Genomic DNA, 15,309 nt, shown 5'->3' with positions numbered 1-15,309 from the left:
AAGCTAATATTTTTGCTTTATTAATCTCCACTTAGACAAACAGTCAAAATATGATGGTCTTGATTACAGACAGACTAGGATATCTAGGTCCTCTAGGACTAAAACTACAACCCTGAGTTTACCAGTGTTGTAAATGCATTTAGAAAATTGTTTACAATGGGTTTACAACATTCAAAGAACTGTTGTATGTTATTTACCAAAATAAAAATGTAAATATATGTAGCACAGATAAATATGTTACAATATTGGGAACATATCCCTTAGAGGGCATGTTTTAGAACAACTTCTGGCACTTTTGTACTACTATTCTCATAAAAAAATACATTTAGTCTATAAAATTATAAACTCTTACTATTATGGTCATCTGTTTGCCTCAGTCTGTATCTCCTTGTGCCTCTAAATACTAACCCACGTTTGCAGCTTCGTCTTTAATATAAGCCAATCTTGGCAATTCTGGACAATGCTTAATTCTAGGTCTTAATATTTCCCCTATAGCTTATTATAAAGTAAACTTCTGTATGTGTTTTCCCATAAAGATCACTTTAATCATTTAGGAATGGCTTTATTTTTACAGTAAATTTTAGGTTCATTTCATTTGCAAAATGCCCTGTTAGTGATATGTTTAAATGAAAGCAACCCAGTATCAATCACAAAGTTAATTTGTTGCCTTAAAACAAATTTAAATTTGTTCCCAACAGTCTAATTCAATACCTCTTTCCAGAGAAAGTTACTGATATTTAGCTCTGGGTGTATAGCCAGTGTTTCTGGACATTGCTACACCTTTCTCACCTTTCATAAAGTACTACTTTATCTACCACTTATTGTCAATCCTCATTTCCAGAAATTATAGGCAGTGATTTTTTTTTTCTCCCTGTTTTGTGCTGATCTCAGCCTATGGATAACCAGTATTGTGGCTGAACTGGTCCTTGGGATTCTTATGATGCCTGCAAGATGCCTTCAGCAAAAACCAACAGAAAACTTTGCAAGACACAAGGTTTATTACTTACAAGTCCTAGAAATCATGGGGCACCTGGGGCCACACAGAGAAGTCAAGGCAGGGGTGGGAGAAGCGGTGGGCCTGGTGTTCTAACTTTTATTGGAGTTGAGGGTGCCACCGAGGGTATCTCAGGCTCACTCTTTATCAGTGAATTTAAAACCTAAGAATGGGAATTTAAGGCACAGGGAAAGAGAAAGAAAATTTAAAAGGTGGTCCAAAAGGTCAGTTATCAGCATCAACCAAGATCTGTAAAACAAAGGAGGTGCGGGATTATCCAGTCAAGTGGCTGGCAAGACGTTTATCTGAGATAACATCTTGGAAGTGGGTGCCTCTTTGAAATGGATGCCTTGGCAATCAAAACTTAGCATTACAAAAAAGAAAAGCCAACTGTCAGGGCTCACACTACATCCTCCATTAAAGCATTCTCAATTCTTAGGACATGACAATAGGTTTCTCCTGGTAAATAAAACTACAAAATATATATTGGCCTAAAATATATTTTGGCATAAGTAAGAATTTACGGAGTCTACCTCAAGTAAAATCAGACACTCGTAAGGAAAAAAAGGAAGGCAGGTAAGCAGCAAGGGAAATTTGAATATAACTCTCATGACCTAGAATTGCTCTCTCTATATTTCCCATTATTCCATGACCTGGCAGTGGTCCATTCTTGGCATGTATTCCTGTATGGTTAAAAGAGTTGTTTATATAGATGCGTGGGCATTATGAACACCTAAATGGATTTTTAAGCCAAAGGTGAGAAATAAATATTTCCACCAGCCCCCACATCATTGTCTTGCACCACCTTCTGACTTGAACCTAGGTCAATAGAATAAAACATTTATATCTGTGGGGAGGAAAAAAGCATTTAGTATCAATCTTAAATCCTTTTTCCTCTTTACATCTATGTCTAAAATGAAAATCATCCTGTCACTAACCCCTATATTGTAATAGTTAAATACCTTAAGTTTTGAAAGGAAAAACAAGAAGATAAAATATTTCTGGTTCGATTTTCCAGGAACTTGGTGGTCTAAACATCACAGTCTCTGGGCAAGTTTTTAACTCTGGATTTATTGATATGAAAACTATTGACCTAAGCCTGAAGAAAAATGAATGTTATATACCCAAGTACCTCAAGGGAACATTTCAAAACATCACAGACACACTGCTGGAACTGGAATCGAGCTAACCTCCAGGGGGCCCAAATGGTTTTAGTTATTGATAAATAACTAAACATGTATATGTGTGTATGTGTGAATATATGTGCACATGTGTATGTCTATATCTGAACATGTGTGTATGCATGTAAATAGACAGCCGGATATAGATCAGAAATGAGATATTTTAGTAGAACCTAATGATTTCACTCCTGCAGGGATTTGGCTCCTTTCCCTATGAAGTTTTGCAAAGACCCCAAGGGAATCAAGTTGAATATATTTAAATTATGTGATTTAAACTTTTTAAAATATAACTTTTTAAATTTTTTGAAAAAATTTTAAAATTCCATTTTGAAACATACTTGTCTCTCCATCGAAGTAACATTTACCAGCGTTTAGTTTTTTTTTAATGTTTTTAATGTTTACTTATTTTTGAGAGAGACCCAGAACACAAGCAGGGGAGGGGCAGAGAAAGAGAGAGAGACACAGAATCTGAAGCAGGCTTCAGGCTCTGAGCTGTCAGCACAGAGCCTCATCAGAGCTCTAACTCATGAACCATGGATCATGACCTGAGCCAAAGTCCGATGCTTAACTGACCGAGCCACCAAATTTTTAAATTTATTAATATGAGCATATGCCCAGGTAGTGCTTTAATAAGAAATGGGAAATTACATCATTACACATATATTGCTATTTTTATAATTAAGTGTGTACAAGTAGCATATTACATGTTCTTCCAAAGGAAGGTTTCTAAGACTGTAGTGTTTATTAAATACATTAGTAGAATTTATTTATTTTTTTATCATTTGATATCCAGGGTTTTTTATTTAATAAAAGTGCTACAATATATATAATGTTCATGAATCATAAATCGTCTTATTATTTATCTGAAACAAATTTCTTTTTTTTTTTTTTTATTTTTTTTTTTTATTTTTTATTTTTTATACTATATGAAATTTATTGTCCAAATTGGTTTCCATAAAACACCCAGTGCTCATCCCAAAAGGTGCCCTCCTCAATACCCATCACCCACCCTCTGCTCCCTCCCACCCCCCATCAACCCTCAGTTTGTTCTCAGTTTTTAACAGTCTCTTATGCTTTGGCTCTCTCCCACTCTAACCTCTTTTTTTTTTTCTTTTTTCCTCCCCCTCCCCCATGGGTTCCTGTTACGTTTCTCAGGATCCACATAAGAGTGAAACCATATGGTATCTGTCTTTCTCTGTATGGCTTATTTCACTTAGCATCACACTCTCCAGTTCCATCCACGTTGCTACAAAAGGCCATATTTCATTTTTTCTCATTGCCACGTAGTATTCCATTGTGTATATAAACCACAATTTCTTTATCCATTCATCAGTTGATGGACATTTAGGCTCTTTCCATAATTTGGCTATTGTTGAGAGTGCTGCTATGAACATTGGGGTACAAGTGCCCCTATGCATCAGTGCTCCTGTATCCCTTGGATAAATTCCTAGCAGTGCTATTGCTGGGTCATAGGGTAGGTCTATTTTTAATTTTCTGAGGAACCTCCACACTGCTTTCCAGAGTGGCTGCACCAATTTGCATTCCCACCAACAGTGCAAGAGGGTTCCCGTTTCTCCACATCCTCGCCAGCATCTATAGTCTCCTGATTTGTTCATTTTGGCCACTCTGACTGGCGTGAGGTGATACCTGAGTGTGGTTTTGATTTGTATTTCCCTGATAAGGAGCGACGCTGAACATCTTTTCATGTGCCTGTTGGCCATCCGGATGTCTTCTTGAGAGAAGTGTCTATTCATGTTTTCTGCCCATTTCTTCGCTGGGTTATTTGTTTTTCGGGTGTGGAGTTTGGTGAGCTCTTTATAGATTCTGGATACTAGCCCTTTGTCCGATATGTCATTTGCAAATATCTTTTCCCATTCCGTTGGTTGCCTTTTAGTTTTGTTGGTTGTTTCCTTTGCTGTGCAGAAGCTTTTTATCTTCATAAGGTCCCAGTAATTCACTTTTGCTTTTAATTCCCTTGCCTTTGGGGATGTGTCGAGTAAGAGATTGCTACGGCTGAGGTCAGAGAGGTCTTTTCCTGCTTTCTCCTCTAAGGTTTTGATGGTTTCCTGTCTCACATTCAGGTCCTTTATCCATTTTGAGTTTATTTTTGTGAATGGTGTGAGAAAGTGGTCTAGTTTCAACCGTCTGCATGTTGCTGTCCAGTTCTCCCAGCACCATTTGTTAAAGAGGCTGTCTTTTTTCCATTGGATGTTCTTTCCTGCTTTGTCAAAGATGAGTTGGCCATACGTTTGTGGGTCTAGTTCTGGGGTTTCTATTCTATTCCATTGGTCTATGTGTCTGTTTTTGTGCCAATACCATGCTGTCTTGATAATGACAACTTTGTAGTAGAGGCTAAAGTCTGGGATTGTGATGCCTCCTGCTTTGGTCTTCTTCTTCAAAATTCCTTTGGCTATTCGGGGTCTTTTGTGATTCCATATGAATTTTAGGATTGTTTGTTCTAGTTTCGAGAAGAATGCTGGTGCAATTTTGATTGGGATTGCATTGAATGTGTAGATAGCTTTGGGTAGTATTGACATTTTGACAATATTTATTTTTCCAATCCATGAGCAGGGAATGTCTTTCCATTTCTTTAAATCTTCTTCAATTTCCTTCGTAAGCTTTCTATAGTTTTCAGCATACAGATCCTTTACATCTTTGGTTAGATTTATTCCTAGGTATTTTATGCTTCTTGGTGCAATTGTGAATGGGATCAGTTTCTTTATTTGTCTTTCTGTTGCTTCATTGTTAGTGTATAAGAATGCAACTGATTTCTGTACATTGATTTTGTATCCTGCAACTTTGCTGAATTCATGTATCAATTCTAGCAGACTTTTGGTGGAGTCTATCGGATTTTCCATGTATAATATCATGTCATCTGCAAAAAGCGAAAGCTTGACTTCATCTTTGCCAATTTTGATGCCTTTGATTTCCTTTTGTTGTCTGATTGCTGATGCTAGAACTTCCAGCACTATGTTAAACAACAGCGGTGAGAGTGGGCATCCCTGTCGTGTTCCTGATCTCAGGGAAAAAGCTCTCAGTTTTTCCCCGTTGAGGATGATGTTAGCTGTGGGCTTTTCATAAATGGCTTTTATGATCTTTAAGTATGTTCCTTCTATGCCGACTTTCTCAAGGGTTTTTATTAAGAAAGGGTGCTGGATTTTGTCAAAGGCCTTTTCTGCATCGATTGACAGGATCATATGGTTCTTCTCTCTTTTTTTGTTAATGTGATGTATCACGTTGATTGATTTGCGAATGTTGAACCAGCCCTGCATCCCAGGAATGAATCCCACTTGATCATGGTGAATAATTCTTTTTATATGCCGTTGAATTCGATTTGCTAGTATCTTATTGAGAATTTTTGCATCCATATTCATCAGGGATATTGGCTGGTAGTTCTCTTTTTTTACTGGGTCTCTGTCTGGTTTAGGAATCAAAGTAATACTGGCTTCATAGAATGAGTCTGGAAGTTTTCCTTCCCTTTCTATTTCTTGGAATAGCTTGAGAAGGATAGGTATTATCTCTGCTTTAAACGTCTGGTAGAACTCCCCTGGGAAGCCATCTGGTCCTGGACTCTTATTTGGTGGGAGATTTTTGATAACTGATTCAATTTCTTCGCTGGTTATGGGTCTGTTCAAGCTTTCTATTTCCTCCTGATTGAGTTTTGGAAGAGTGTGGGTGTTCAGGAATTTGTCCATTTCTTCCAGATTGTCCAATTTGTTGGCATATAATTTTTCATAGTATTCCCTGATAATTGTTTGTATCTCTGAGGGATTGGTTGTAATCATTCCATTTTCATTCATGATTTTATCTATTTGGGTCATCTCCCTTTTCTTTTTGAGAAGCCTGGCTAGAGGTTTGTCAATTTTGTTTATTTTTTCAAAAAAACCAACTCTTGGTTTCGTTGATCTGCTCTACAGTTTTTTTAGACTCTATATTGTTTATTTCTGCTCTGATCTTTATTATTTCTCTTCTTCTGCTGGGTTTGGGGTGTCTTTGCTGTTCTGCTTCTATTTCCTTTAGGTGTGCTGTTAGATTTTGTATTTGGGATTTTTCTTGTTTCTTGAGATAGGCCTGGATTGCAATGTATTTTCCTCTCAGGACTGCCTTCGCTGCGTCCCAAAGCGTTTGGATTGTTGTATTTTCATTTTCGTTTGTTTCCATATATTTTTTTATTTCTTCTCTAATTGCCTGGTTGACCCACTCATTCGTTAGTAGGGTGTTCTTTAACCTCCATGCTTTTGGAGGTTTTCCAGACTTTTTTCTGTGGTTGATTTCAAGCTTCATAGCATTGTGGTCTGAAAGTATGCATGGTATAATTTCAATTCTGGTAAACTTATGGAGGGCTGTTTTGTGACCCAGTATATGATCTATCTTGGAGAATGTTCCATGTGCACTCGAGAAGAAAGTATATTCTGTTGCTTTGGGATGCAGAGTTCTAAATACATCTGTCAAGTCCATCTGATCCAATGTCTCAGTCAGGGCCCTTGTTTCTTTATTGAGCGTGTGTCTAGATGATCTATCCATTTCTGTAAGTGGGGTGTTAAAGTCCCCTGCAATTACCACATTCTTATCAATAAGGTTGCTTATGTTTATGAGTAGTTGTTTTATATATTTGGGGGCTCCGGTATTCGGCGCATAGACATTTATAATTGTTAGCTCTTCCTGATGGATAGACCCTGTAACTATTATATAATGTCCTTCTTCATCTCTTGTTACAGCCTTTAATTTAAAGTCTAGTTTGTCTGATATAAGTATGGCTACTCCAGCTTTCTTTTGGCTTCCAGTAGCATGATAAATAGTTCTCCATCCCCTCACTCTCAATCTAAAGGTGTCCTCAGGTCTAAAATGAGTCTCTTGTAGACAGCAAATAGATGGGTCTTGTTTTTTTATCCATTCTGATACCCTATGTCTTTTGGTTGGCGCATTTAATCCATTTACATTCAGTGTGATTATAGAAAGATACGGGTTTAGAGTCATTGTGATGTCTGTATGTTTTATGCTTGTAGTGATGTCTCTGGTATTTGTCTCACAGGGTCCCCCTTAGGATCTCTTGTAGGGCTGGTTTAGTGGTGACAAATTCCTTCAGTTTTTGTTTGTTTGGGAAGACCTTTATCTCTCCTTCTATTCTAAATGACAGACTTGCTGGATAAAGGATTCTCGGCTGCATATTTTTTCTGTCCAGCACACTGAAAATCTCGTGCCAATTCTTTCTGGCCTGCCAAGTTTCAAAAGAGAGATCAGTCACGAGTCTTATAGGTCTCCCTTTATATGTGAGGGCACGTTTACCCCTTGCTGCTTTCAGAATTTTCTCTTTATCCTTGTATTTTGCCAGTTTCACTATGATATGTCGTGCAGAAGATCGATTCAAGTTCCGTCTGAAGGGAGTTCTCTGTGCCTCTTGGATTTCAATGCCTTTTTCCTTCCCCAGTTCAGGGAAGTTCTCAGCTATTATTTCTTCAAGTACCCCTTCAGCACCTTTCCCTCTCTCTTCCTCCTCTGGGATACCAATTATGCGTATATTATTTCTTTTTAGTGTATCACTTAGTTCTCTAATTTTCCCCTCATACTCCTGGATTTTTTTTTCTCTCTTTCTCTCAGCTTCCTCTTTTTCCATAACTTTATCTTCTAGTTCACCTATTCTCTCCTCTGCCTCTTCAATCCGAGCTGTGGTGGTTTCCATTTTGTTTTGCATTTCATTTAAAGCGTTTTTCAGCTCCTCATGACTGTTCCTTAATCCCTTGATCTCTGTAGCAAGGGATTCTCTGCTGTCCTGTATACTGTTTTCAAGCCCGGCGATTAATTTTATGACTATTATTCTAAATTCACTTTCTGTTATATTATTTAAGTCCTTTTTGATCAGCTCATTAGCTGTTGTTATTTCCTGGAGATTCTTCTGAGGGGAATTCTTCCGCTTGGTCATTTTGGATAGTCCCTGGCGTGGTGAGGACCTGCAGGGCACTTCCCCTGTGCTGTGGTGTATAACTGGAGTTGGTGGGCGGAGCCGCAGTCAGACCTGATGTCTGCCCCCAGCCCACCGCTGGGGCCACAGTCAAACTGGTGTGTGCCTTCTCTTCCCCTCTCCTAGGGGCAGGATTCACTGTGGGGTGGTGTGGCCCGTCTGGGCTATTTGCACACTGCCAGGCTTGTGATGCTGGGGATCTGGCGTATTAGCTGGGGTGGGTAGGCAAGGTGCACAGGGGCAGGAGGGGCAGGCTTAGCTCGCTTCTCCTTAGGTGATCCACTTCAGGAGGGGCCCTGTGGCAGCGGGAGGGAGTCAGATCCGCTGCCGGAGGTTTGGCTCCGCAGAAGCACAGAGTTGGGTGTTTGCGCGGAGCGAGGAAGTTCCCTGGCAGGAACTGGTTCTCTTTGGGATTTTGGCTGGGGGATGGGCGGGGGAGATGGCGCTGGTGAGCGCCTTTGTTCCCCACCCACCAAACTGAGCTCTGTCGTCCGGGGGCTCAGCAGCTCTCCCTCCCTTTGTCCTCCAGCCTTCCCGCTTTCCGAGCAGAGCTGTTAACTTATGACCTCCCAGACGCTAAGTCGCGCTTGCTGTCGGAACACAGTCCGTCAGGTCCCTCCGCTTTTGCAGGCCAGACTCCGGGGCTCTGCTTGGCCGGCGAGCCGCCCCTCCGCCCCGGCTCCCTCCCGCCAGTCCGTGGAGCATGCACCGCCTCGCCGCCCTTCCTACCCTCTTCCGTGGGCCTCTCGTCTGCGCTTGGCTCCGGCGACTCCGTTCTGCTAATCCTCTGGCGGTTTTCTGGGTTATTTAGGCAGGTGTAGGTGGAATCTAATTGATCAGCAGGACGCGCGGTGAGCCCAGCGTCCTCCTACGCCGCCATCTTCTGAAACAAATTTCTAGTAGTGTATGAGTTTTCATTCTATCATGCCAAGAGCAAGTTTATCTTCTGAATATCCATACTAATTTTATTGAAGAAATTGATATGTCAATGGCATGTGAATTTACAGTTGCTGAAGAGCTAAAGATATTGACATTTGATTTTCAGTTTCTAACCTTATTGTGCTCAGTTTTGAATTTTTAAAATTTTTTTTAAATGTTTTATTTATTTTTGAGAAAGAGAACACAACCAGGGGGAAGGGCAGAGATAGAAAGGGACAAAGTATCCATCCAAAGTGCGTTCTTCATTGACAGCAGTGAGCTCCATGCATGGCTCAAACTCATGAACCATGATATCATGACCTGAGTTGAAGTCAGATGTTCTGCAGACTGAGCCACCCAGCTGCCTCTCAGTTTTGATTTTTTTAAATTATTTCTTCCTTATGGACCTTCCTCTTTGACCTAATATAATTTCTTTAAGAACAAGAAAGAAAACATCATTGGCATAGAAGAAGAACTAGGATTGTGTGATATCACAGAGGTCACAGCACAGAGATTCTGGAGAAGAATATATGGTCAATAATACAGCTTGCTGTAAGGAGGTCCATTAGAAAAGATTACCAGTGGCTTTGATGGTATATGCTTCACTGGAAACTTTAACTTGTGGTTGAAATCAGATTATAATGTAGGAAGGAATAGGAATCAAGAAAGCAGAAATAATTAGTTCCAAAAAAATATTTTCCAGACACTTGCATAAAAAGGTCACTAAGGTCAAGGGAAATTTTGCTATTGGGTCATGTACCAAGAAATTTGAAGAGGTGGTGAAAACAAAAAAGGAGTGAGTGATAATCTGAGCTCCAAAGAGCATATTTTGAGAAGCTTGCTTGATCAGAAAAAGGAATTCGTAATAAATACATACAGTAATAAAGGAGGAAACAATGGCTATAGATGCCAAAAGTTCATGTGAGATTTGGGTTGGAGGTAGTTTAGTTCTAAAGCTTCATTTTTTTCTTTATGGAAAAAAAATCTTTCTTATAGGAACACAGAAACATCCTATGTTTCTTACGGGAACATAAAACACAGAGTACAGAATTGTCCCAGAGTTGGGGTATAGGTTTGTATGCAGGTACAATTGTAAATGCGAAGCATGAAATTGAAAGTCAGCTGGTGTTTAGACTTGTATAAAGATCTTTAAAATCTGTTAAGTATATCTCAGTTTGAGGGTTAGAATGATAGCATAATTAAAATCATTGCCACCCATGCATTGACAATCCTCCTATAGAACAATGTAATGATTTCCTTTCCTTTGAAAAATAGACAGTTTTCAGCATATTGTATTGAAGTCTAATATTTACAAACTATTTATCCCCACCTATGAGAAGTATCATTCATATTTTGAGGAAGGGAAGCTTTAGAAACCTGTTCCTTAGTGTTTAGCTCTCAGGACTGATAATCTCCAAAGATTGGAGGGCCTATGAATTTCCAGCTGGGGTTTTGTGTCTCCTCTACCTAACATTGTGGGATGGCTTTCTTTTCCTTCTAAATAAATGAATGCGTTAATAGCTAAGACTTCATAATCTGATTGGTTTGTATATGTGACTGTCTTTTATAAGTTTAGAGATAGAAGTCAACAACCTCTGGAGGGCCTTGTAAGACTATGTAAGAATATTTGGACATTGATTTTCAGGGAATAATACCCAGGTCAATTGGAATTAAGATGGTTTCCTAGAGGGTGAAGACAAGAATATATCTGTGGAATTAATATTAGGAGTTTAGGAATGAAGGGCTCCTCCTCACCTATCCTTTACTCTCATCCATAGAGGTCCTAGTGTTCTGTACCAGAGCATTCTAAGTGTCAGGCCCTGGCTCTTCCGCTTGCTAATATTGCAGGTATTAGTGAGTCCCTTTCCTCCTCTTGGTTTCAATTTCTAATGGAGAAAATATAAGATTCATCCAAAAGCTTGTAAGTCCCTGGCAGGTCTAATTTCTTTAGCTGTGTATCCTATTTTCTTATCCTTGCAGATGGTAACACACAACTATAACCTGAAGTATGAGGTTAGAAATCCCTGCCTGATGTATTAGGAGACGGCCAGAAGGTAAGGGAAGTTCCTATGACTAGGCAGAGGCTCTTGTAACCTAAAGTGGAAGAACCTCCCCAGATTATACTTCCCTGGATGGCAGTTAGGAATGCTGAACCAACTGACCTCCTCTCTGATTTATTATTCTTTGAAATGGTATAAAAGTTACTGTGGAGGATATCAGTGCCGTATTAAAACCTCTTACCAGTCTCAAATATTGAAGGCTGTTTCTTCTTGAAAATCTTTTCTTCTGGATGAAGTCCCTTCTATACTACTGGATCACTCAGGTACCTTGACCCCAATTCCCTGACCCCTTTGAAACACTCTGACAACCCTTTCCCGGATTTCTTTGGTCTTAACTCCATATACTATAGGGTTAAGAGCAGGTGGGAAGAGTAGATAGACATTGGCCAAAAGAATGTGAATATGGAGTGGAACGTGGTGGCCAAAGCGATGGGTAAAGAAGGAGAAGAGGGCTGGTGTATAAGAGATTAGGATGACACAGACATGGGAACCACAAGTCCCCAGGGCCTTGGACCGAGCTTCATGGGATGAGAGACGAAGGACAGATCTTGCAATAAAGACATAGGAGAGACCAATGCAGAACAAGTCAACCCCAATGACCAAAAGTGCTGCTGTCAGCCCATACACACGGTTAGGCCTGGTGTCTCCACATGCTAGCTTCACAACAGCCATGTGTTCACAGTATGTATGTGGAATGACATGGCTTTGGCAGAAGCTCAAACGCCCAATGAGGAAGGGACATGGGAGCATGAGCATGGAGCCTCGCACCATAGCTACCACTCCAATGCGGGCAATGATGGTGTCAGTGAGAATAGTGGCATAGCGGAGTGGGTGACAAATGGCCACATAGCGATCAAAGGCCATGGCCAACAGCACAGTGGACTCCATCATGCAGAAAGCATGAATGAAGAACATCTGTGCAAGGCAAGCAGAGGCTGAGATGTGTCCAGCTGCACACCAGAGGATGGCCAGTAGTTTGGGAACTGTGGAGAAGGAGGCAGCCAAGTCAATGGTTGACAGCATGCACAGGAACAGGTACACAGGCTTGTGCAGGGCTGGCTCGGTGGCAACAACAACCAAGATGGTGATGTTGCCCACAACTGTGGCTGTGCTCAGGCAGCACACAGGGAGTGAGAGCCAGAGGTGGAACTGTTCCAGACCTGGGATGCCCAAGAGGAAGAAAACAGAAGGGTCCAGGTTAGTGTGATTAGGAGACTCCATGGTCTGGACAAAAGTTCTGGGCACCTTCTCTGGTCAGAAACCCCACACAGTATCACATTGCCTGAAGAGACAACAGAGAGCAGAGATATGAATGAGTTTTGAGTGACACCAACTATATAATGCTAGGCAAGCATCATCATCTGTAAATGGGGATAAGAGTAATAACCCCTAGAGTTCTTAAAAGAATTGTATTGGTTAATATTTGTACAGAACTTTGAATAGTATTTGATACATAATACTTGTTAAATTAAATAAATGAATATGGAAAAAGGCTTCAAACAAGCATTTAAATAAATCAGAATTATCTTCTCATTAAAGACTATTGTCAGGGATGCCTGGATGGTTCAGTCAGTTAAGTGTCAGACTCTAGACATGGGTTCAAGCCCCACATCGAGTTCCATGCTGACAGTGTGGAGCCTACTTGGAATTCTCTCTCTCTTTCTCTCTCTCTCTCTCTCTCTCTCTCTCCCTCTGCCCCTCCCACACACACTCTCTCTAAATAAATAAAAAAATAAATAAACTTAAAAAATACTATTGTTGACAAAAGGTATGGACGTCATTCATTTTTCTCAGCAATATAACACACACACACACATACACACATACACACACTCACTCACACTCTTTTCTGAAATATGTAAAAAGATATGGTGGGACTATCAGTCCAGAACACAAACTGCCAACACAGTTAACCGGATAAAGTTGGGTATGTTTATTGTTTAACTTAGAAGGGATTCTGGTTTGGGACCTATGGTAATTATTTCTTGGTAATTATATCTTGATAATTATTTCTAATCTTAATATTATCATAGTTGTTTCCACTCTTTTCATTAACCAAGAGAGAGTTTCACATACTCCTGATCAACCTACATTTGTAATTCTGTAGGATGCTCTATCCACCCTCTTATGTCTAGTTTCCATTTCCCAAGATGTTCAAGCTAACCCTTTTTGGACTTCATCCTATTTCTGAAACAAAAACTTCCAAACTTTTACAGTCCATTCCACTCTTGGGTTAATCCTTCATTCACATTCTACCTGTGGTTCTTGTTGATTTCAAAGAAAGGATGCAGCCAAATCCTCAATTTCACTCTTCCACAATGTCAAGAAGTGATTTTGTAAGACTACTTTGACTCATGCCTGATGATGACTTATCCCTTGTTGGGAAAAAATCCTATACTACTTTCCTTTTTCCCACCTTTCCCACACCTCCCCTCCCTAAGAGTACATAGCCTACAGTGGGGAGTACTTAAGCTCAGAACATGTGAAATCATGATGGGATCAAAACAAAAGTCTTGTCATTAAGATAAAAGCTGGGAAATGCTTTTCACTGGAAGCTTTCAAAATGGGAATAAGAACTTTACTGGCCAGAAATTTGTTCTATGTATTCAACTACAAATATTTAATGTGAACCTCTTCTTTAACTAGACCTATGCTATACACTGTATAATCAGTTACTGTAATAACCAGTATAAAAAAGCCACTGATTCTAGGAAATTTATGGAGTTAGAAAATAGTATCAAAGAGGAATCAACTCTTTGTTACAACTCTTTCTTGCTCCTGGTGTGTGTCTGTCAGATGAGAATAGAAAAAACTCTCCCATTCCTTAATGGACCAAATATTTCTCCATCTTCTGCACAGACTATCCTTCACTACCATTTAGGTGTGTTTAAGAGGACCCTCCCCCACAAAAAAAATTTAGAAATCACCAGATAGCCCAAACATGTTGGTAAACAAAATCAACTATTTGTTTTCTGAAATAAGGACTAACAGAAGGAGAGGAAGCTGGTGACAAATGCCATGCTAATCACAGATCAGGGCCAATAAACCACATGACCTCTACAGAAGAAAGATAAATGTGGCTTGTACCAGCAGGAGGATACAAAGAGTCTTATTGGTCACAAAGCTCTGTGAGCTTCTGCCTAGGAGAACAGAGACAGCAAAGATCTAATTTTCTAATCAATTTGACCAAGGGTCTTATCTTCCCTAAGGGAAAATACATCAAGGTGAAAGTTTGGACTTGTGTAAAAATATGACTATTATTAATGTTGATTTGAGATCTCCACCTAATATTCAGGCAAGACTACAGTCCGATCTCATGCTTGTCTTGACATATTTTTTGAAGAGGTAGGATATTTTAGAAGTGTAGGACCTTGGAGTTTTTAAAGCAGAAAGATGTGGTGGTAGAAAAAAATTGTGGACATTGGAATTCATGAAACTTCTTTGTATTTACCTCTTACTTCCAGTGCTTCCTTGGACAAGTCAATTTTCTTCTAAGATCCTATCGTTTTCTCGTCTGTTTTTTTGTAATGACAGTTTCAAGATTATTTAAAAATGTATAAAGTACCTAGTACAGTTTTTAGCCCAAAGAAGGTATCATTAAACACCATTTACTATTATCATTGCCTTTGTTTTAATACAAAAGTGATCTCATCTCCAATACAGAATTCTCACACAGTTTCCTAAACCATCTGAAATCTAGTGTTAGCTTGAACATTTATGTAATAAGAACTGTTCAATTGTAGAACAAGCTAGCTGATAAAATAAATGTTTTTTACAATTTTTATCTATATGTTTTCTGGGGTCACATGGCAATCATTAGGGGACTGGAAAATAGCTCCCCTGGGTGCTCTCAGCTAGACTGGATGTACCCAGTGCTGGTTTTTATGACACAGATTTGCTTGAGGAGCTAAAGTGGATCTCTGCTCAGTTAACTGTCTCAATAAAAATAATGAAGCTGGAGTCAGATGCAGAAGCAACAAAGCCTTGCTCACTACACTACCCAACCACTTAGTTTATGCCAGACATTCCTACAGTTTCAATTGTCTCACAAATTCACTCACCCATAGCCAGGAGGCTTAACTTGATGATTCTTCAATGAGCTTCCTTCCTGTGTTTTAGGTCTCAGACCCTATGCTTTGTGACTTTTCTCTTGTGAAAGCTGGACTGGACACAGATTGCCACATTTCACTTGACTAG

General features: G+C 39.6%; 1 protein-coding gene across 1 annotated transcript; it reads right to left on the bottom strand.

Annotated features, from left to right (window-relative positions):
* Positions 1 to 11,367: 11,367 nt before the first annotated feature.
* LOC123602531 (putative olfactory receptor 52P1) lies at positions 11,368 to 12,351 on the bottom strand. Its single transcript, XM_045487017.1, has one exon. It carries the CDS (start codon positions 12,331 to 12,333, stop codon positions 11,368 to 11,370), a length of 966 nt encoding a protein of 321 aa, XP_045342973.1. The 5' UTR covers positions 12,334 to 12,351.
* Between the last annotated feature and the right edge of the window lie 2,958 nt (positions 12,352 to 15,309).

This window comes from Leopardus geoffroyi, chromosome D1 (assembly GCF_018350155.1).
Source record: "Leopardus geoffroyi isolate Oge1 chromosome D1, O.geoffroyi_Oge1_pat1.0, whole genome shotgun sequence".
In the NCBI taxonomy this organism is placed as follows: domain Eukaryota; kingdom Metazoa; phylum Chordata; class Mammalia; order Carnivora; family Felidae; genus Leopardus; species Leopardus geoffroyi.
This window is presented reverse-complemented; position numbering and strand designations above follow the sequence as displayed.

Bases quoted from the DNA above. Each gene is read 5' to 3' on its own strand.
- LOC123602531 (XM_045487017.1), bottom strand. From the start codon at position 12,333: ATGGAGTCTCCTAATCACACTAACCTGGACCCTTCTGTTTTCTTCCTC.